This window comes from Durio zibethinus, chromosome 11 (assembly GCF_047325235.1).
Source record: "Durio zibethinus cultivar Kanyao isolate XHJ-2024 chromosome 11, ASM4732523v1, whole genome shotgun sequence".
NCBI lineage: Eukaryota > Viridiplantae > Streptophyta > Magnoliopsida > Malvales > Malvaceae > Durio > Durio zibethinus.
The window spans coordinates 2318126-2338406 of NC_143172.1; the positions used below are offsets into that span (position 1 = coordinate 2318126).

Consider the following 20281-nt stretch of genomic DNA (forward strand, 5'->3'; position numbering starts at 1 on the left):
CTTAAATGTATAATTTATAATCGTTTATTTTATGTTGTTAAATATAATATATTTTATTTTGATATAAAAAAATAAATAATTTATTTATTTAAAATTTTTTTTAAAAAAAATTAAAGGTAAAATTCCAATAGAAATAGAATGGCTTTTAAAAAAGAAAAAAAAACGTGTTTTCTCTTCTTTTTTAAACATAGTAAAAAAGGGGGACAATGTAATCTAACGAGGAATCTTGAATTTTACTTCAGTTGAACTTTAAGCCACAAAACACAGGACACTCGCACTTTGACGCAACTCCAAACTCCAAAGGTGTAATGTAGGAAAGAGAAAGCAGATTTTCATTTTTACACCAATTGTACTTTTAAACCATATCGGTTCAATGGGTTAACCGACCCGATCGAACAATTGACCAAATCAGATACTTGCTTCATATCGCTAAAACCCTAAACCCTGTTCTCTCGCGTTGTCATATTTTCCAAGTTTTGAGCTTCTGTTAACAAGTTTTTGAATTCACTATCTCCTTCAAAGAAAATTTTTCTCCCAAATGGCTTCAACTTGCAACAGATTCATTAGTAGATCATCATCTTCCATCAAATCCGCCTTTAGACCTAACGGTTTCAAATCCCCATTCTCCAGATCCGCCGCTGCTCCCTCCTCCACTCGATCACCTCTCCCCTCCCAATCCACTTCTCCTCTTCGCCGTTTCTCTTTCTCCAGGTACTAGAAAAAGAAACAAAAAAGACTTTTTTCTGTTTCCATTTTCTAAATTATATTTCTCTGTATTTTCTGTAACTATTCGTTTTTCTAAATAGGAAATTGCTGCTTTTTTAATACTTTTTAGAAGTTTAACTTTTGTTTTAGGTGTCCGTCGGAGCTGGGATGTGCGCAGTCACTGTTGCCGCTGCACAGTTCGGTGGCGGCGGCGAGGTTGACTTCATGCCTAAGCACAACATCGAAGAGTTGCCGGGCACTTTCTCAGGGTACACTCTGCTGCACCTATCCAGGCCTCTAGTACTGTTTTATCTTTTTTTTATTGTGAGTAGTTTTTTTTTTCCTTTTCTGCTTCTCCAAATATTAATATGATTGTATATATCTGTTTTTATTTCACCCTTCTTGGTGTTGGTTTTGAATATGCTGTTTAAATTGATTAAGTTTGTTTTCCTAGCTCAATATTTCGGGTATTAAGATGGTAACATGAGTATACTGAATGATTTTTTTGTAAATGTGATGTCTTTGTTATAGTTGTCGGTGAAAGCTTTAAGAATAAGAGCAGGATTAAATTGATTAAAATGAGCAAATAGCTAGCTAACACCAATTAAAAAATAATGATTCCATGAATGCCAAATTTTTATTTTTAATTCTTCAAAATATATCTTTTTAAACATGTTTTTAGAAGTAAGAAGCAACCAGCAAAATCTCTGTTTCTCTCTCTTTCTCTCTCTGTGTCTTGAAGCTGAGTATTTGTGGAGATTGTAGACCATGCACATATAAGACAAGCAGGGAATATTATGGTTTTGCAGAAAGAGAGTTATGGAAAAGGTGTATGACTTGTATCTGTAGTCATTCATTGAATTAGCCAATTAGGCACAGAAACACTCTATCTTCATGGTCAAATAACCCACCTTGCATTGGATAGGCGAGTCATGTACCCTTAAAAACTTTTCTTTCAAAATCAAACTTATGAGGTATGTCGTATGTGGCAGACACAAATATTGTAGGAAAATATCAAGATGCAAGCTTTCATGAATTGAAAGGTCTGATCCAAATTATAGTTCATATTCTGCTTTAATTTGAAGAATGTTGATTTCTTAACTGCTTGGCTATCACAAATGATTTCCATCTCAGATCCACAATATTTGGTTCCTGCAGGCACATAAGTTCAATATGCTTGAAAGAAATAAAGTGGGAATTTACAGTGACTGGTCCATCTTCATTCTCAAGTACGAAACAATGAGTGCTGCTCTAGTGATTTTGAAAGTATTTAGTTGCATCAGGATAGAGCCTTATTTCACATTTCTCTTTTTAAAATCTAAATCAGTTCCCTTCTTTAAATTTTTCTTATTTCTGGAAAAGAAAGCCTCTATTAAATCTGACACATGTTGTTCCTTTGTACTTGTGGCAATGGAACGTTCCATCTTATTCCTACATTTGTGCACTCTGTGCATTGTTTTCTTCCTGCCTTCCTGGTAATTAATCGTGCTTATGTTATAGGAAAAGATATAACATCAAAATTTCATCTTAAAATCTGCCACCCCACTCTACCCTTCCACCCAGCTTTGTGATTTTTGCCTACGATTGCTTCATTCTTTTGACAAATTCTTCTTTTCACAATCTGCTTATACATCACTGTGGATGATTAGCCCGTCCCTAGGTGTAATAGATGCATAGACCTGGTGAATCCATTATAAGGAGTTGTGCAATAGTCCAATAGAGGTTAGGATATGACCAAATCATCTTTGTGGAATAAAATATTTTGACTTCAATATATTGCACTTAGAGTGATTCAATTATGAGTGATCTAGAACACGGTGGTAACATAACTGTTCCTTTTCCCAGATGGAGTTGATGGTACGTGAGAAGTGGCTGTTTCTGGAGGTGGATCCTGTCATCTATTCTTCATTTGAGTTTAGCATTGAACACTGTGGGAAACGACTTTAGATGATCTAAGCATAATGACATTTTAAATGTTCTTACATTTAGAAGTTTGTACAACCTTCTGGAAGGCCTTAAGCTTTTTTTATATAAGTTCAAAACCAGATATCATTAACAGCATTCATAAATTTCTTAATTTGTTGACATTGGGCTGCTGCATTTGTATGTTGATTGGGATTAAGTGCTATTATCTCTGCATAATTTTCACATTGTAGAATGGTTTCTGCTAATAACTCTCTGATTTGAGTGCATTCTCTGTTGCCATAGAGTTTGGTCTATCAGTTCCGAGGTGACTTGTTAGAGACATGATTATGAGGAGTGTTCAAATGACTGAAGCAGCAAGGACTTGCAGATTTTTTATTTGAAAAAAGTTGTCATTTCTAACAGCAATGAAGCTGATATCAATTCTTACAAGTGACGAGATTATTTTCTCTAAAATATTTAATTAGAATTCAGTTGTCTTGTTTTAACTTGTTCTTATATGCCTAACAGACTAACCATCTTCTACACCTTCCAAGTTCCAATAATCCAATTTACGTGCTCCCTGTGCTTTTTTTTTTTTTTTTCATGTTTTGAAGCGAATCAATCAAATGTGCTGAGCAAAATGTCCGAGTCCAAGGGCAGGTCTGAGAAATTATAACATTGCTAATAGATTATTTGCTCAATGCTTCTTTTGTTGGAAGACAAAAGCCCAATCATTTTTGACCCAGGCAAAGCCCAAACTTGAACCATAACAAAAATGTGATAACAGTTCTCATAAACAAATTCAAAACTACTTTTGAAGAAAAAACCGACAATTCTTTGTCACAACGGTCATTAACGGCCCCTTTTTCTTTCCTTGATATCAAACCGAACATGTTAAACAACATATTATCGGTTTCGATTTGCACTCTCCCTTAATTCTCAAGCACCTACGCCTGCCTCTCATAGGTGCTAGAGGCCCTCGCCTACACTCCACACTGCTACAGCGCTTCCACTAACGTGCCACCACCAAGGCATAGTTCTCCAAAGGACAAAGTTCAGTGTTTTCCTCAACGAAATTGAGATTTTATAATAGCAATAACAATGACATTTTTTTCGGGCATAGCAGATCCATTTTCCATTGTTCCCTTAAGCAATACTTATGACACCCTGTACACGGAGGACATCTTGGATTTCCTGGACGTTCAGAATCCTACTCGAGGACTTGAACACTGAGGAAATACCCTTTCTAAACCCCTCTTCAATGCCTCGGTCCAGTGAGCAAATTGGTGATACTATTGATCCTTTGGAGGATCCTGTCACTAGGGATTTCTGCAATAAGCCTACTGCAGAGGATTCTCAAGCGGGTACTTTAAGGGTTCTGGGAAAATGAACAATCAAAGACAAACAAATTTGGGAACATAAAGTTTAAATAATGTGAATTCAATACCACTTTCAGTTTGGCCAAGTGAACCAGTCCCATTTGTTTGCAGCTGTTGCCAAATACCGAGAGAAATCATTCATACTAATGGTGCGTTTCATGTCAAATTCGAGTTGGATCAATCGGGATTGTTTTTATTTGTGATGAGGACGTTCTTCTGATAATGTTATTTCATTTTTCATTTTGTTTCTTGCATTGGTAGGCATTGATCAAGTTATGAAACTTGAGATTCATGGAAGACTTGGAATGATCTGTCATGCTATTCTTAATGATCAAACGGATAGTACTAATGCAGTTACTCCAGGCCATCAGTATCAAATGTTCGAGAAAGATTCATATTATTATTTCTTCACTTTCTTCTTTTTCTTCTCCAATTATTTGATCATAACTTGGTTACAATCTTGAGTACTAAATTGCAATACCTCATTTCGGTACACCTTCAATAGTTTCTGCAAAAACAGCATTGAGGACGTGAGGCAGTATCTGACTCAATATTGCATGGATAGAAGCCAAGCCGGATGTATCATGATTAAGGATCCACTCTCAATTTCTATGAAGCCTTATGCGTGGGGTTTGCCTGGGATGAAAATTTGTATAATGGCGACTTCAACCAACCATTATCCTCAGATTCAGCTAAATTTCTCCCATTTTGGCACCTCTTTTTTTGTCATATTCAACAATTTGATGGAACTGTATAATTTTGGTGCAGGGGCATTTCAGATGGATCAAGCAGGGAACAGTAATAACCAAGAGAAACCTCCTAAGCCCTCACTGGCAGTACAGGTTGTGGCTACTGTCTTAAATCCTAAAAATAAAGGCTCCCGTAGTCGAATATCAGTAAAATTTTCCTTTTGGTCTTTGGCAGAAGTATTTTAATAGTTTTAGTAAATTACTCTAGCCACCATAACTGACTTGGTTATATCCTAATTGGGATGTCATGATGCAGAGAGAGAGAATAAGAAAGCTGATGTTAAGGATAAATATTAATAAAAAAAAAAGAAAGTTTTTAAAGAAAAAAAAAAGATACATGTAATTTTTATTTAGATAATTAAAATTAATAAAAAAATTTTTAATAATCATTGTTTAGATAAAAAAAATATTCATTATAATAATTTTTTTAATTATAACATATTATTACACGTGATTTTAAAGCACTTTTAGATTATGATATATTTATTATTTTATCTGATCTCATAATTGTTATTATATCAATGGTTGTTTATCAAGTGAAATAGGAAGATATTTTATAAATATAAATTAATAAATTTTGAGTTAGTATGATATTTCATAAATTTAAAAAAATATTTATTTATATTCAATCATTCATCAAAATTAAATCACTAAAAAATTTTATAATAGACTATATATATGAAATTTACTTGAAAAAAAGAATGATTTTAAAAAAAATTATAGAATGATTATAATTTATTTAAATTTTTTATTAAATTTTTAGTTTTAATAAAAAGATGAACATAATAATATTTTTATTAAAAAAAATTTTTTTAACTTTTTTTTTCTTAACTTTTTTTTATTGAAGTATTAAAAAAATTAAATTTATAAGAGAAACCAAAAATTATTTAGTTTTTATCTTTTTTTTTTCAATTAAATATATATCCGAGAGGAGACAAATTTTATTTTTTTTACTTTTCTTTACTTTACTTTTATTTCTTTTATCTCTCTTAAATCCAAACACACCGTAAAAAAAATTGAAAATTATTTTCATCTGCCTATTGAGGAGGCAGCCCAGAAGATGGAATTTTCTGCCACTGTGGCGAAGAAGATATGCCACAAATTTGGTCTGGCTAGATGGCCCCACAGAAAGGTCTGTTTTCCATCCCCACGTGTCTTTCTCTATACGCATATAGGGAGAGAGATTTTGGGTTTTTTTTTTATACTGAAGTTACTGCATGTTCATTTTGTGCGTACACAGATTCAAAGGACGAAAAGCAAATATCCAATTGAGCGTCCAGGTTAAGTTCAAATGATCCAGAAGAAAGGGGTCGTGTTGAAAATGAAATCTGAGAACCTGCAACGAAAGATTAGAGGTGACAACAAATCAAATCAAGATGAATTTTTATTTGTTTCAAATTTAATTTGATTTGTATTTATAATATTTGAATTTGATTTAATTTTATAAATTTTTTATATTTAAATTAAATTTAATTTTAAATTAATAAAATATTATTTTATAATATAAATATAAAATTAATTAATTAATTAAAAAATATTTTATTTTATATCAAATTGGGACGGAACATATTTACTTAAAATTTAATCAAATCCAAAATTCAATTTTTCAAAAAAAAATTTGACATTAAAAATTTACATCGAATCGATATTCATCGAAAAAGAGGGGTTAAGCTGCCATCCTACCAGAGATTACCAAATTTGGTAAGGAATCGATCAGGGTAGAGCAGATAACAACTTGTATTTTTTACTTCGTTTGGTTTGATTAATGGTAAGAGGAATTCTCAATTCACCCAATCATAATTTTTCGTGCCCGCTTTTTCCCTTTGGTCTATTTTTGGGCACTCAGAATCCAATTCACCGTACACAATAAGTGAAATATTATTCCTCTTTTGATAAGTGCTTAGAAAATGTTTTTTAAAAAAATAAAAAATCTTATATAATATATGAAAAAAAAAAAGAAAAAGAGGATTTGTTTCATTGAATCCTTCGCATCAAAACAGACTTGACCACTTCTCATCAAAACAATCCAAAAGGAATGGTGCATTCATGTGTTTTAAGAATCAAATTACTTTTAAAAATAATATAAAAATTTTTGGCTGGAAAATGAATGATAGGGATTGACAGAGATTGAAAAATGAAAGAAGATACGTTACTTTAAATTTTAACTAGCTTTAAGTCCGTGTAATATGTAAATTTGTAATTATATATACAAAAATTACCGGTTGAAATTAATAAGAAAATCCCAAACTAACTTAATTTTTTTATGATTTTTTTTATAAAAAAATTTAAAAATAAATAAATTATTCAATCTCTCATATCAGAATAAAATGTATAATATCTCACAGTCTAAAATAAATGATTGTAAGTCATACATTTGAGATGATCTCAATAAATGATCACCAATAAAATTCGAACAAAAAATTTTTTCATCGATAAGAATAAATTTAATTAATTGAACCAATTATTTATTGATTTTTTTTATAAATTATTTAGTTGTATAAAGCGACCAATTTCGTACTTTTCGTTCGTACAATTAAGTATAAAATAATAAATAATTTTATCAATTAATTTAATATTGAAATAATTTTATCGGCTGCATGCTTAAATTTTTCTTAACGACTGGAGTTAACAATATGTAGAGTTAAGATAAAATTTTACTCGTCTCGAACTCAATCTAATTTTATAATAATAAAATTTGTAATCGATCTGAATTTTTTTATTTTTTTAATGCTTGAAGTCGATGCGAAATTCAATATTACATAAATTGTACATGATTCGAAATTAATAAAATATTATTTTTTAAATATAAATATATAATTATATATAAATAAAAAATTAAAAAATAATTTTTAATATAATACTAAATCAAATTGAGCTTACCTAAAAATCAAATCTGATACGATCTCAATTTTTTTAATAATATTTTATTTAATTTAAAATTTAATTTTTTTATAAAAAAATTAATCTTATAAAATTGAATCAGATGAAAATCAATCGGATTCGGTTGAACTGCTAACCCTAGTAGCGACAAGGCCACAGGCTCATCCCCGTTGTAAGAGACGCTTGGGCTATTGCGTGTAACTGCTACGGACCGTGCGTAAAGGCAAGTTAATTTGACCGGTGGCAATGCCACCGCTTCCACGTGGCAACACACCTCCAAAGTTCAACTCATCTTTTTTTTTTTTTAATTAATTCTTTAATTGGTAGGTGTTCTGTGCAATTTTTGTAGTTGGCATTTCTAATGTTTGGTTAAAATTTAATTCTAACATCACTAAACGATAATAGACTCAAATTTTCTAATTTTCTCTTAATTATTCTTAAAATTTTCAATAAACCTTCAAATTAGTATGCTTTGCACCTTATAATTTGTAAAGGGTAAAGATAAATTGCACAAATACTTAATAGATTTTTTTATTAAAAATTTTTTGAAATAAATAAATTATTTAAAATTTAAAATTAAAATAAAATATATTATACTTGATAATTTTAGAAAATGATTATATATTTAAATATGAACCCTCTAAAGAGATACATGTTTAAAAATAGTCAAAATCTAATTCTAAAGAGAGAGTTTGAGGAGAAAAAAAAAAGTAATAACAAAGAGATAAAATCTAGGGAGCAGAAATGTTCAACGTGTTAAAGAAAGCAAGAGACAGAAAAAAGCCATTGAAGACACCAACCTCTTGCGAATAAGCTGGAGAAGACTGGTAGGAGAGAAACCTCATTAATGTTAGCTAAGAGTCCAAAGGAGAGAGATAGAGATGACCGAGGAAAACAAATAAAGAAGGGAGCGGAAAGAAAAATGGTTGCCATTTATTACAATTACATAACCCAAACACGAAAGTTAAGAGGAAAGAAAAAAGTCAAGTGGTTTGGTGTGGAATCAGAATCAAACGTGTAAAGAAAAAGCATGAAAAAGACGGAAAAAGAAGAGAGGGTTTGATCATCTGTTTGGTTTTGGAGGAAAAAAAAAGAGAAAGAAGGTTATAGATATATAGTTATATACAATATACAAACTTTTGGGCTCTTTTTTTTATTTTGTTTACTTCTGTTTGGAAGGAAGGAAAGTGGGGGGAAAACCAAGATGGTGGTGTACATGAAGAGAGATGTGGTTGAAGATGTGGCAATAATTGGAGGATTGGTAGGGGTGCAATTTGTTTATGCAGGGAACTCAGTTTTACTTGGTTATCTCATGTCCCTTGGCCTTAGCCCTTTCACCATTGTTATTTTCTCCACCCTTGCCACCTTCATTATTCTTTCTCCTTTTGCTTTTTATTTTGAAAGGTAATTTTTGTACTTCTGTCTCTTTTCTTTTTTTTCTTTTTCATTTTTCTGGAGTTTCCAAAGTTGCTTAGCCATGAAAGTTTGGTGAGGGTTTGATTATCCATTTTGCAGGAGCAAATGGCCCAAGCAATTAACCTTGAAGTTGATAATTCAGCTGGTTTTGATCTCCTTTGGAGGGTAAGGATATTTTTCAATTCATTTTTTTATATTTAGATTATATATACAAGCTTATCATATATGGTCCAAATAGAAGATAAAATGCCTTTGTTTTTAATTTTGGTTTCCTGAATTTTGAAACAATAAGAGCAATTAAGGCTTTTCTTCTCTGTTCTTATTCAAATTTCTGTCTTAATTTTTTAATTCTGAGAAAAAAATGAGGGCCTGTGATCCTCCTTTCTTAGTTTATTTTTTATACTTCTCTCCAAAAATTGATTTTGAAATTTACTTTTTAGTGCATATTGCATCAATTTTTTTTCTTTCCTTTTTTTGGATAAGCAAATCATTAATTCACACATGTTATTTTACATACTTTGGAACAATAGAGAATCAAGAAAAATCAGATTCAAAATAAATGTAAATTTTTTGCAAATCATTTTCAATTAATATCTATGAATTGATCATCATTACTAACACACACCTTAGGAAAGTGATGTCAATTGTCAAAAGCAAAGGAAAATGCAATTTCAATTATGTTGGGATTAATTTTTCTTTCAGGGTAACTCTATTCCAATACCTATTTCTCAAAGGGATTAATCTGACTTCACCAGCAGTGGCAACAGCCATGCCGAACCTTGCTCCAGGGCTTATCTTTATAATTGCTTGGGCTTGCGGGTATCAAAATTCACTTAAAATTTTATTTTCTAAAGCAGACATATAATCAAATTAGTAATGAAAACCCAAGGATGAATTTTGCAATGGTGATGCAGGTTAGAAAAAGTTGCTCTAAGTTGCTTATACAGTAAAGTAAAGATTGGAGGCACATTGTTGTGTGTGTTAGGTGCCCTTACAATGAGCGTAATGCAGAGCACTGTCCAACCAAAAGATGCAAGAATGATCGCTCCTCCAGCTGGTGATGTCATTTTCGACAAAGATAAGATCATCGGTTGTTTGTACCTCATGGCAGCAGTTGTAGCTCTTTCAAGCAATGTAGTCTTGCAGGTACAGTTTAAAAACAAATATAGGAGGCAGAATATGAGCTTTTGTTTTTCCTTTTTCCCTAAGATATCGTGTTTCACAGGCAACAACTTTAGGTGACTTTCCTGCTCCAATGTCCTTGTGTGCGATAACATCCTTGATTGGAGTGATTATAACTGCAATGGTTCAATTGGTAGGAGATCATGATTTGCATTGGGGTTGGCCCCTGGTTAGCGTTAGGGACCTGATTGGCTTTTCTTTACTGGTATGCAACTCTTTTGAATAATCTCATATTCCCCAATTGCCCAAGGAATCTAGATGCAAATAAGTGATCAATTAAACGGCATGCAGATTGAGAATTTTGGTAACAGAAGAAACTAGAATTTTCCATGGTAAAGTCGTAAACAGACAGAAATAATACACACTTCACACATTAACAAAACAAAATTTACAGGGAGTACAGAGACATTTTATGTAGAAGACCATGAATGCAGGCTTTTTTTTTTCTTCACTGATGGATTCGATAAAATTGGGATGCACAGGGAGGTGCTGTGAGCGGTGCATGTGTAAGCTTCAATGGATGGGCGATGAAGAAGAGAGGACCAGTTCTTGTCTCACTGTTTAGCCCCATTGGAACAGTCATCACAGTCGCTCTCTCTTTTGTTACTTTAGGGGAGACCCTTTCATTAGGAAGGTAAACATAGATACACACATACATACATACATACATACAGATTCACCAATTTGCTTGTAATTTCTAAAACAAAATTTTCCAGTGTTCTATAAAAATCCCACTTTTAATGCAGCCTTGCTGGGATGTTCATCATGTTCACCGGTCTCTACTTCGTTTTATGGGCTAAAGGAAAAGAAGTTTACTCTGGTGGGGATGGCTTGGAAAGTGAGTTCGACGCAGAGAAGCCTCTATTAAGTTAACATGCTGTCTACTTAGTTCCCACATCAATCTTTACTAGGGCCTATACTAGATAGTAAAGCAAAGCTTAACAAAAATGAAATTCTGGCAGAAGATTTAGTTTCCAAGTTTAATGTGAACTAGATTGATGCAGACCAGATAAAAACATCTGATGTGAAAACCATATGAAGTGTGATTGAAGCTTTGAATGCTAAGAATGTAAATATTACTATATTTTCAACTGTTTTTTGCAGAAACTTGATATACCAGCAGCCTGTACAGTATTCTGATTCTATGTAGAGATGATAGAGGTAGCTTGGGGAAGAGAAACTGAGGGAGGAGGAGTTGGACAAATGTTAATAGTTTTGGAAATTTCCTTCAACCAAAGAGTTTTATCTCTGATTAATCTTATCAGACTTCATTTCATTATTACACCAAATCCGCACCTCCGATGGATGGACATGGATTCCCCCAAAAGGCCCAATTATTGGGTAAGCCCAAAACAAAGTGAGCCCGTTTCTTTTGGCCGAAGTAATTCTAAATATAAAGGAAATTTTGTTTTGGACCAAAATGTACAGTCCTGATCATCAAGAAAATGGGATTTTCATTGGTTTTTGCGTAAATTTAATGGAATGTTTTTTAATAACAAGCTAACTAATAAACGACAAGTGAAATCGATCTGAGAATGAAAGAAAAAAAAAAAAGTATTAATCCATGTGAGCAAGACAGCTAAACTCCAATTACACCAAAGATTCTTTGCTTGATTTGTTTGCCCTGAATGCTTTGCTTTGCTTTGCTTCACTTTTGTTCCATTAATTGCGGTTTTCGATTTTGTTGCTACTGTGATTTCACATTCCTTTACGGTCCATTTCTCATCTCCATTACTATAGTTTACGAATTAATTTGACATTGATGTAATATAAAGTCTCATTTAATCTCGTAACTGAGCCATTACTTTTATATATTGATGATTAATGAGATAATAAATTCCAAATTTTCATTCCCTTCTTATTCTTATTATTATGAAAAAAAAAAAGATAAAATTTAATTTGATTTTGCTATGTGTATATTTATAACGTGATATATTTACACAAGAGAGTGAATCTTTGAGATCATAAAAAATTTGATTAAGTTCAACTTTTTACGCTTGCTGCTTTTTAGCATAAACAACAAAAATACAAATAAAAATAAAAATCGTGAAATCGTTTCAAAGTTGCTCAAAAGGTGAAAAATCAAATGAGTCGGTCCAAGTTAATTTTATATATTTGACCATACATCAACGACGTAATGAGTTGGAACTTTTATAGCAATCCCTTCGTTTCTTTTTCACGTATTTGAATATCTTTATTATTTTTTTTTCTGTGTTTACAATATAAAAGAAAAGAAAAAGAGGGTGAAACTAGCATACAACTTCTGACCAAGATAAAACAACGGCACACCCAGTCTAAAATTATTCCTCATTACTCGATGCACATTTGGAACGTTTGGAACGAAGACATGTCCGTAATAATAATTTGTTCAAGACAATTCCAGACAATATTGACAAGTTTGCATACAAAGCAAAGTTATTAATCTGATATCGATTATATTAGTCAATACATTCTAATTGTATTAAAATATAATATAAATAATTTTTATATCATATTTGATATCAAATAATATTGATTGGTTTTGATGAATTTTGATATATTAATTGGTTTTAGTAGGTATATGGTTGTGAAATATTTTTTACAATTTTGGGACTTATTTTTTGTTTTTTCAACTATTTTTAAGTTAATAAAAATTACATAATAAAATAAAATCCTTAAAAATTAAAACTTTAACCTCATCTCTCTATTTTTTTAGAGCAGCTCTTTTTTTTTTTTTTAGATTTTGTTTTTTTAAACCAAAATTTTATATCTATTTCAATATATTCCAAAAAGTAATTGAGTACTTTTAAGAATTCTAAAGCCATGGCTATTTTCTTTTTTATTTTACTCTTTATATTTTAATATATTTTTATGTAAAAATAACTATTTAAATATCATGTGATTAAATTAAATATTTAAAAATAAAATTTATATTTAATACAATGTTAATGAATTAGATAATGTCATCTCATTAATGAGATAAATCGGATAATACCACCTCATTATAAATAAATTTTTGAATTAATTTTTTACATATTTATTTTAAAAATTAATATTTATTTATTAATGAAGTGACATTATTTAATTCAATAATAATGTATAAAATATATATTAATAATGTATCAAATATAAATTTTTTAAAATATTATGATAAATTAATGATATTATTTATTATACCTTTAAATTTATTTATTTGATATTCGAAGACATTGCATATTTATTTTACTATTGATAGTAGTATTTTATCATGTAAAAATTCATATATATTTTATAAATATATTTATACTATATAAAAAAATCTAAAATAATACGTTAAAATAACTCATAACAACATATATCATTTTTTTTAACCGAAACATTATTTGATATAATATTAATAACAATGATGCAGATTAAACAAAAAGCAATAAGGATGATTATCAATTTTTTTATACATTGAATAAGAAATAAAAATAAAGATAATGAAATTTATATTCTTATTTTATATATTTGTTTAAATCTTCTTAATTATTAAATCAATAAGCGAAAGATTATCGGCAATGAGCCCTTATGAAAAGCGCCAACATGCCTTGAGATCTGTTAAAAAGTCTCGTCAAGAAGGAGCTTTGCGCTATAATCTAAGCTTAGCCCTGCTACTTCTATATACGCATGCGTTTATGTCACAAAATTTTTTTCTAAAGATGGTCAAGGTTAATTTTAAACTTTGTTTAAGCATAATATATAATTTTTAAATGATTTGAAAAACACTTAGTAATGAATTCCTTCTCTTGCTAAATCATTTTTCACTCCAACATTTACCGTGGGTAAAATTTTTTCAGAAAATTACAATAAAAAATAAATATTCGTTAAAAATTGTTAAGACATGGTAGAATTTGGATCCTTTTAAATTTTAATATGCATAACAAAAGAATTTGGCTTTTTTACTATTCTCTATGTTTCCTTTTTTTTTTTTTTGAAAATTTTTAGTCCCAATTTTTTTATTATATAACATTTTATTCCCTTATTTTTATATTTAAAAATCTTTTAAAAAATTTTTCACTTCAAAAAATTATAATACATCACTTTTATTAAAAAATAAAATTTTAATATAAAATATACTAAAATCAAATTTTTTCTCCAAACTTCGGTGAAATAAAAATCAATAATGACAGATGGAGTACATTTATATCCTCTATCAAAGATTAAAGTTTATATCCAACTTATGTTTAATTTTTTTATTTTTTAATACATTATTCAAATAATTAAGAAAATAAAAAACTGTACCATTATTTGATAAATAAACATTTTAAAATATTATTTAATCCATGAATGATTAAAATAAATTTCTTATCATTTTTTTTTTGAAAAGAACAACGAATTATCTAATCAGTCGTGAATGATCCATATATTCCCAATAAAAATTATTACCATAAAAACAATTGAAAATTCAAAAAAGAAACTACTACAGACTAGATAGGCGGCGGCGCCGGGGATACGGGAATTTCAAAAGTGTAATTCCGGTCAAAGCTTAAACGCGAGTCCCAGTTGGAAAAGTTAGGCGCGTCTGTGTCACACGTAAATTGCCCGGAGCGTGGGAGAACTGTATCCATTAAAAGCAACTGCCGGCTGCTTTTGCACTTCCAATTTGGCAGAAAAGGTCACGGTATCTTAAAAAGTTATATATATACATTTACATAGAATGTATTAAACCATGTACTTTCAAACTTTTTTTTTTTGGCGTACATACGTACTTTCAACCAACTTCAACAAAAACGGTTGCAAGAAAATATTCATTTAAATTAAAATAATAATACGTGTGTGTTTTTTTTTTTTTTTTCAAAACGTACATCAGATCTTAAAATATGTAATGGATCAACACTATTATATAAAAATTATTGAATTTGTGTCTGGAACGATATATTATTTATTTTAAAATTTTAAAAATAAATCATTATAATTTTTTTTGAAAAAAAAATTGTTTTTATAAAAAAATAAAATCTTACTTATAAAAACACCTTAGCTATTAGATGTTGGATTGTTTTCTATTAACAACTTGTATATAAATTATAATGGTATTGAACTCTTTTTTATTAAAACCTAATCTTAATTATAGTGGCGTTAACTCTTTTATCAGCAAAAGCTCATTTTTAGCCCTATGTTGGTTAATTAATTCTTCACAGAGATATTACTAATAGATCATAGTCTTTTTTTTATATATACATAAAAGATCGCATATTTGAGATAAAAAAATATTGTATATATTAAAATTTAAATTATAAATTTATTGGATGTTAGTGATTATATGAATTAATTAAATTTAAATTTAAATTTATTATAGGCTTTTAAAAGTTTAAAACTGATTTTTTGAGATAAATTTTTAAAATTTATAATAATAAAAAATAAAAACGATGATGTGATTGTTTTGGCACTTATCTTGATACGTGATTTTATGGTAAATATATCAATTTTAATTATTATAATATAATTAATTAATTATAATTTAATATTATAAATGATTCAAAAAAATTATATAAAACACATATTTTTAAATAATAAAATTTTATATAATTTTTATTATGATTAATTAATTAATTATAATATTATAATAAAAAAAAAAGTTATAGGTAATATAGTCCAATCTTATCATAGATGTCCTCTATGGCCACTACCTGTCAATAGCGTTGCAACAAACCCAACAGTTTTGAGTTTTCCTTGATTTATACAAGGGATTAAAAGCGAAAAAGGCTACAGCTCCCTTTAGATTCAATTGCACCTCTGATAGAGGAGCACTTGTTATGGGAATTTGTGTCAAAAGGCACTCAACGTCCATTTGGATGCAACCGATTAATGTGAACTATACTGATTGCTTGCTCACAAAACATTTTTGTAATATATTTTTTATTTTTATTCTATTTTTTATTTCAAATATGAAATAATTTTATTAATTTAATATAATAAAGATATTTTTGATATATTATCATTTTTATAATTTTTATAATTATTTATTCATGAAATTATTATTTGATATTAAAATAATTTAATAATTGGTAATTATTTATTAATTTTATAATATTCAATAATTTAAAATTATTTTATGTAAACAATTTTAATCTAATACTCTTAACAAATAAATTTTCTTTATAATTTATTTTATTATTATCATTACTTTTATATTTAAATATATTTATCATATTATTACTTTTAATCTCATTATTTTAATTACTATTTTTAATCTCATCAAAATTCATATATACCATGAGAATCTTTTCAAAAAAATAATTATAAGTTTTTTTTTCTCCAATAATAACCACCAGGTTAGGTCACTAATAAAAGGGCGGAAATTCAAGGTGGAGATTTGGACAGGGCACTTGCCCTCCATTTTCGTGCGTCAAATTGTTGGATTCATTAACTTAATTTACATAACATAGATGGCATACTTTTATTTTTTTATTATACGGTTAGGATTTTGGTTTTGTTTTAATTTAATTATTTCTCAATCGATTTTGATAGAATATTTGTTATATTAATACGATGTATTCAAATTTTTTATTTTTAAATATTTATTATGAAAATAAAATCCCAATTGATATAACCAATTAAGCAAATAGTAAGACAAATGGTAGCAGTATATTTTTTTTCCCTAAGAGAAAGAAAATCCCATATCATCCAATTCTTTTCAAGATTTACTCAAAATATGAAAGTAATTTGAACAATTCTTTTTATTAAAAATTCCAGTAATTGTTTTAAGAAATAAATGTGGTTATAAATCTAAATTTAAATACAATTAGCATATCTTTCAGCTTAATTATTCAATTAAAAAAAATGAAGATTAATAATAACATCGTTTAATCAAAAGAAAGGAAACAAGGACCAAACGCGAAAAAATTTTAAAATTGGGTAACTTTATTTTAATTTCTTAATTTGCTAAGTGGGTCAGATTACATTTTTTTGATCTCCAAAATAATGTATTGATATCATTGTATTTATCAAATATATAAAATATAAATGAAATGAATTAGCAAATTAAAAGTTGTATTCCCTGACGGCCAATTTTATGGACTTCCAAATGTGGTAAAAAAAAAAGTTCATTACCCAAATGGGCAAAGTTTGCATGTTACTTGTTCCTATTTCATTCATATTTTCATGTATTTGGAGGTGGCAACTGCCCTGAGCGGCGCGGACTTCGATTATATCATTTAAGGTACGGATTATTTTTGGATCCAAATTATTTGGATTCTAATATTTTAACTAATCAAATAATTTTTTAGATTTCATAAATTTTTTTTATTTTAATACTTTGTAGTTCGAATTGAGTCTAGATTTTGATTATTTAAAATTTAAGTTTTTTTAAGTTTTATTTTTTTTTTAATTTAAGCTTTTTCGAATGGGTTTTTTATTTTTAATTCATTTTGTAACCTCTACATACATTTTTTTTATTTTTATATATTTTTCAAATTTTAATTTAAAGAAATATAATAGAAAAATTATATTTATTTTCCTCTCATATTACAAATATTTTAATTTAAAGAAATGTAATAGCAAATCTAATGAGATAAAGTTATTGATGATATGTAAAATTTATATATTAATAATATATTAAATATAAAATTTTATTTTAATTATTTTATAAATAACTAGTAAAAAAATTTTGGTATTGTGTCTTTTGGTGGAGGAATGCTTGTCACCTACTCCTTTTAAGTTCCCAATCTTTCTTTCCATTGCTTTCTCGTGCTTTTTAGAGAGAGAAAGAGGGATTTAGAGAGAAACCAAACTTGAAAAAAAAAAAAAACAAAAAAGCGAAAGCTTTGATCTTTGCTTTGCTTTTGTTTTGTTACAATGGAGAAGCACAAATGCAAGCTCTGTGCTCGAACGTTCTCTAATGGGAGAGCTTTAGGAGGTCATATGAAAGGTCACTTAGCAACCCATCCACTGCCCCCAAAGGCGACCCAGCACCAACTAGGTGACCGTAGAGAGTCAGCTTCTTCCTCATCTTCTTCGTCAGGTGAAGAGCAAGAACTACATGAAGAGAAAAGCAGAGAAGTAGTACTTGAAGAGAAATCTTTGGTTTACGGGTTAAGAGAGAATCCCAAGAAGAGCTTCAGGTTTGCAGATCCTGAATTCTCTTTTGCAGTCGATTCTGGGTCCGTTGTCCAAGACAGAGAAAGTGAGACAGAGTCAAGAAACCCAACTCGGAGAAGATCCAAGAGAAATCGGAAGGTGGGTACTAATACAATAACAACAGACGAAATCAAGAAACCAAAGTTGTTGAGAAAACCCAGTTTGGTCGAGTCACCGACCGAGCCAGAACCGGTGAGTTCAGTTTCTGATACTTCACCTGAAGAAGATGTTGCTATGTGTCTTATGATGCTGTCAAGAGATGTTTGGAAAAACAACAACATGGGACAAAAATCAGTTGAGTTGTTAAAAGAATCAGAAGGGATCGAGTTGAACAACAAGAAGAGTGAGATAAACAAGAAGAAGATTGGTGGGAAGCATCGATGTGGGAAATGTAAGAAAGTATTTCGATCTTATGGCACATTGGATGAACATAAAAGGGTTTGCTCTGAAACTGAAAAAGCTGGTAAATTTGCAGCTGCTGTGGTTGTTGCTGCTACGGACAGCAAGATATTTGAGTGCCCATTTTGTTACAGAGTGTTTGGGTCAGGACAAGCACTTGGTGGTCACAAGAGATCTCATTTGCTTGCTGCTGCTTCTTCATCTAATACTGTTGCTGCTGCAAATTCTAGTAAATTTGACAACAATTTGATAGATCTAAACTTGCCTGCTCCATTGGAAGATGATGAGTTCAGTGTGGTATCAGATGCATAAATTGAATGATGGTACTATCAAACAGTTATGGGAATTCACGTGGATCTGATGCTATACATTCGATGTTTTTATGCATTGTTTTAAACTTGGTTTTTTTTACTGCAGATGCTAATATTATTTCTTCATTCATAGATGAATCATGAATGTTTTTGTAGCTTTTTGGTTTTGGTATTCTTTCTATTCTTCATTGTTGTTGACCCACCATTCATTTCTTGAATACTCCGCAAATGTTTTGTCTCAAACACTTGTTAATTGTTATTGGTAAAACTTACAAGCTTCAATCTCTTTTAGTACAGAAACTCGACTCTAAACTTCTTACAACAAGTGTGTTTTTCCCTCCTAAAGTACATTTTTCACTTCTTCCAAGGTTTTGTTATTGTATTAGTGGCATACTGGCATTACTGTTTGGTGAAACAGTTGATTAACTGAAGCAGCCATTGTTGAGGAATCAGATAGCGATGGCTTAATCAGGTTTCACCTTCAAGTGTACCCCATGTCAGAAGAAAAAAACAAAGCATTTTTTTTCTGGGGTTTGGCTTGCTTGTGGACCAAGCACTGGTCTCTCTGCAAGTACCAGAGGTGTTCAATTCTGTTACCATGTTCTGTTTCTTGTTTTTCCAGCTGTTCTGTAAAACTGTTTATACCCTGTAAAAACTATAATTAATAATTATTTTATGGGCTTTTTTCTTCCTTTCTTTTCTATACCTCTTTTGTTCTCTGCTCCAATTTGGAGAATCACTGATAAGAACATTAGCCAGAAACTTTAGAATGAATTGACTGAAATAACCTTACTGGAACTAATTGGGTTTTTTTAAGACTTCTTTGCTCTGGGTGTTGGCAAATCTGTCTTTTAAGGTGACTAGTGGGCAGTGGCTAGTTAGTACTGACTAGAAGGAGATCCAAAATCCCTTGAATTTCTGCATGAAAAGATAATGTACAATTTTTATCCGCCTTGAAATGAACGAAATATCTGGGCAAAAGAAGCACCCAATCAGCCATGCTGTTCTTATCGAAGAATCAGTCAGATTTATTAAATGCATATAATAACAATTTGGCTCATTGCTTTTTCCATGGTTTGTAGTTTTGACCTTTTTTTTTTCAATTCATACAAGGACCAATATTTGATTAAAAAAAATACAAAGGACATTTTAGTAAATAGAATGAATGGTTTTCAGGTTCCTTTCTTTGACGCATGCATGTGATTTTCTTGCTTCAAAAGAATCCTACTTAATTTATGCTAAAAACTATTTGTGGATTAGAAGTTGTATCTACTTACTA

The 20281-nt window shown here is 29.7% G+C and overlaps 3 protein-coding genes and 1 pseudogene across 28 annotated transcripts; all 4 read left to right on the top strand.

The window, feature by feature from the left end:
- The first annotated feature begins 290 nt into the window (after positions 1-290).
- LOC111291073 (uncharacterized) lies at positions 291-3116 on the top strand. Of its 25 annotated transcripts, none has more exons than XR_016346174.1 (5): positions 291-711; positions 836-974; positions 1698-1748; positions 1864-1934; positions 2551-2833. XR_016346174.1 is itself a non-coding variant. In XM_089767649.1 (3 exons), exons 1-2 carry the CDS (start codon positions 539-541, stop codon positions 924-926), a joined length of 264 nt encoding a protein of 87 aa, XP_089623775.1. In that variant the 5' UTR covers positions 293-538; the 3' UTR covers positions 927-974; positions 2551-2833. The 25 variants fall into 25 exon arrangements, 7 of the variants coding, with proteins under 7 accessions (XP_089623775.1, XP_089623774.1, XP_022738376.2 ...); XR_016346158.1 differs by lacking the exon at positions 2551-2833 and adding an exon at positions 2914-3116 and having other exon boundaries at positions 315-711; positions 856-974; XR_016346157.1 differs by having other exon boundaries at positions 315-711; positions 856-974.
- A 97-nt stretch (positions 3117-3213) lies between these two features.
- Positions 3214-6096, top strand: LOC149515972 (uncharacterized; annotated as a pseudogene). Its single transcript, XR_016346642.1, has 7 exons — positions 3214-3948; positions 4035-4138; positions 4251-4368; positions 4495-4740; positions 4832-4915; positions 5661-5870; positions 5979-6096. The product of XR_016346642.1 is annotated as an uncharacterized LOC149515972 (transcript).
- A 2206-nt stretch (positions 6097-8302) lies between these two features.
- On the top strand, positions 8303-11297 carry UMAMIT8 (nodulin MtN21 /EamA-like transporter family protein). The gene is made up of 7 exons (XM_022882036.2): positions 8303-9022; positions 9134-9199; positions 9737-9853; positions 9949-10180; positions 10260-10421; positions 10699-10850; positions 10963-11297. Exons 1-7 carry the CDS (start codon positions 8823-8825, stop codon positions 11087-11089), a joined length of 1056 nt encoding a protein of 351 aa, XP_022737771.1. The 5' UTR covers positions 8303-8822; the 3' UTR covers positions 11090-11297.
- A 6538-nt stretch (positions 11298-17835) lies between these two features.
- Positions 17836-19190, top strand: LOC111290929 (C2H2-like zinc finger protein). Its single transcript, XM_022882450.2, has one exon. The coding sequence runs from the start codon at positions 18011-18013 to the stop codon at positions 19001-19003; it is 993 nt and encodes a 330-aa protein (XP_022738185.2). The 5' UTR covers positions 17836-18010; the 3' UTR covers positions 19004-19190.
- Positions 19191-20281: the final 1091 nt, after the last annotated feature.

Excerpts from the sequence above, each read along its gene's own strand:
- UMAMIT8 (XM_022882036.2), top strand. The coding sequence starts at position 8,823 with ATGGTGGTGTACATGAAGAGAGATGTGGTTGAAGATGTGGCAATAATT. Across the intron at positions 10,181-10,259 it reads CAAGCAATGTAGTCTTGCAG|GCAACAACTTTAGGTGACTT; the intron begins GTACAGTTTAAA and ends CGTGTTTCACAG. Across the intron at positions 10,422-10,698 it reads TGATTGGCTTTTCTTTACTG|GGAGGTGCTGTGAGCGGTGC; the intron begins GTATGCAACTCT and ends TGGGATGCACAG.
- LOC111291073 (XM_022882637.2), top strand. The coding sequence starts at position 539 with ATGGCTTCAACTTGCAACAGATTCATTAGTAGATCATCATCTTCCATC. Across the intron at positions 712-855 it reads CGCCGTTTCTCTTTCTCCAG|GTGTCCGTCGGAGCTGGGAT; the intron begins GTACTAGAAAAA and ends CTTTTGTTTTAG.
- LOC111290929 (XM_022882450.2), top strand. The coding sequence starts at position 18,011 with ATGGAGAAGCACAAATGCAAGCTCTGTGCTCGAACGTTCTCTAATGGG.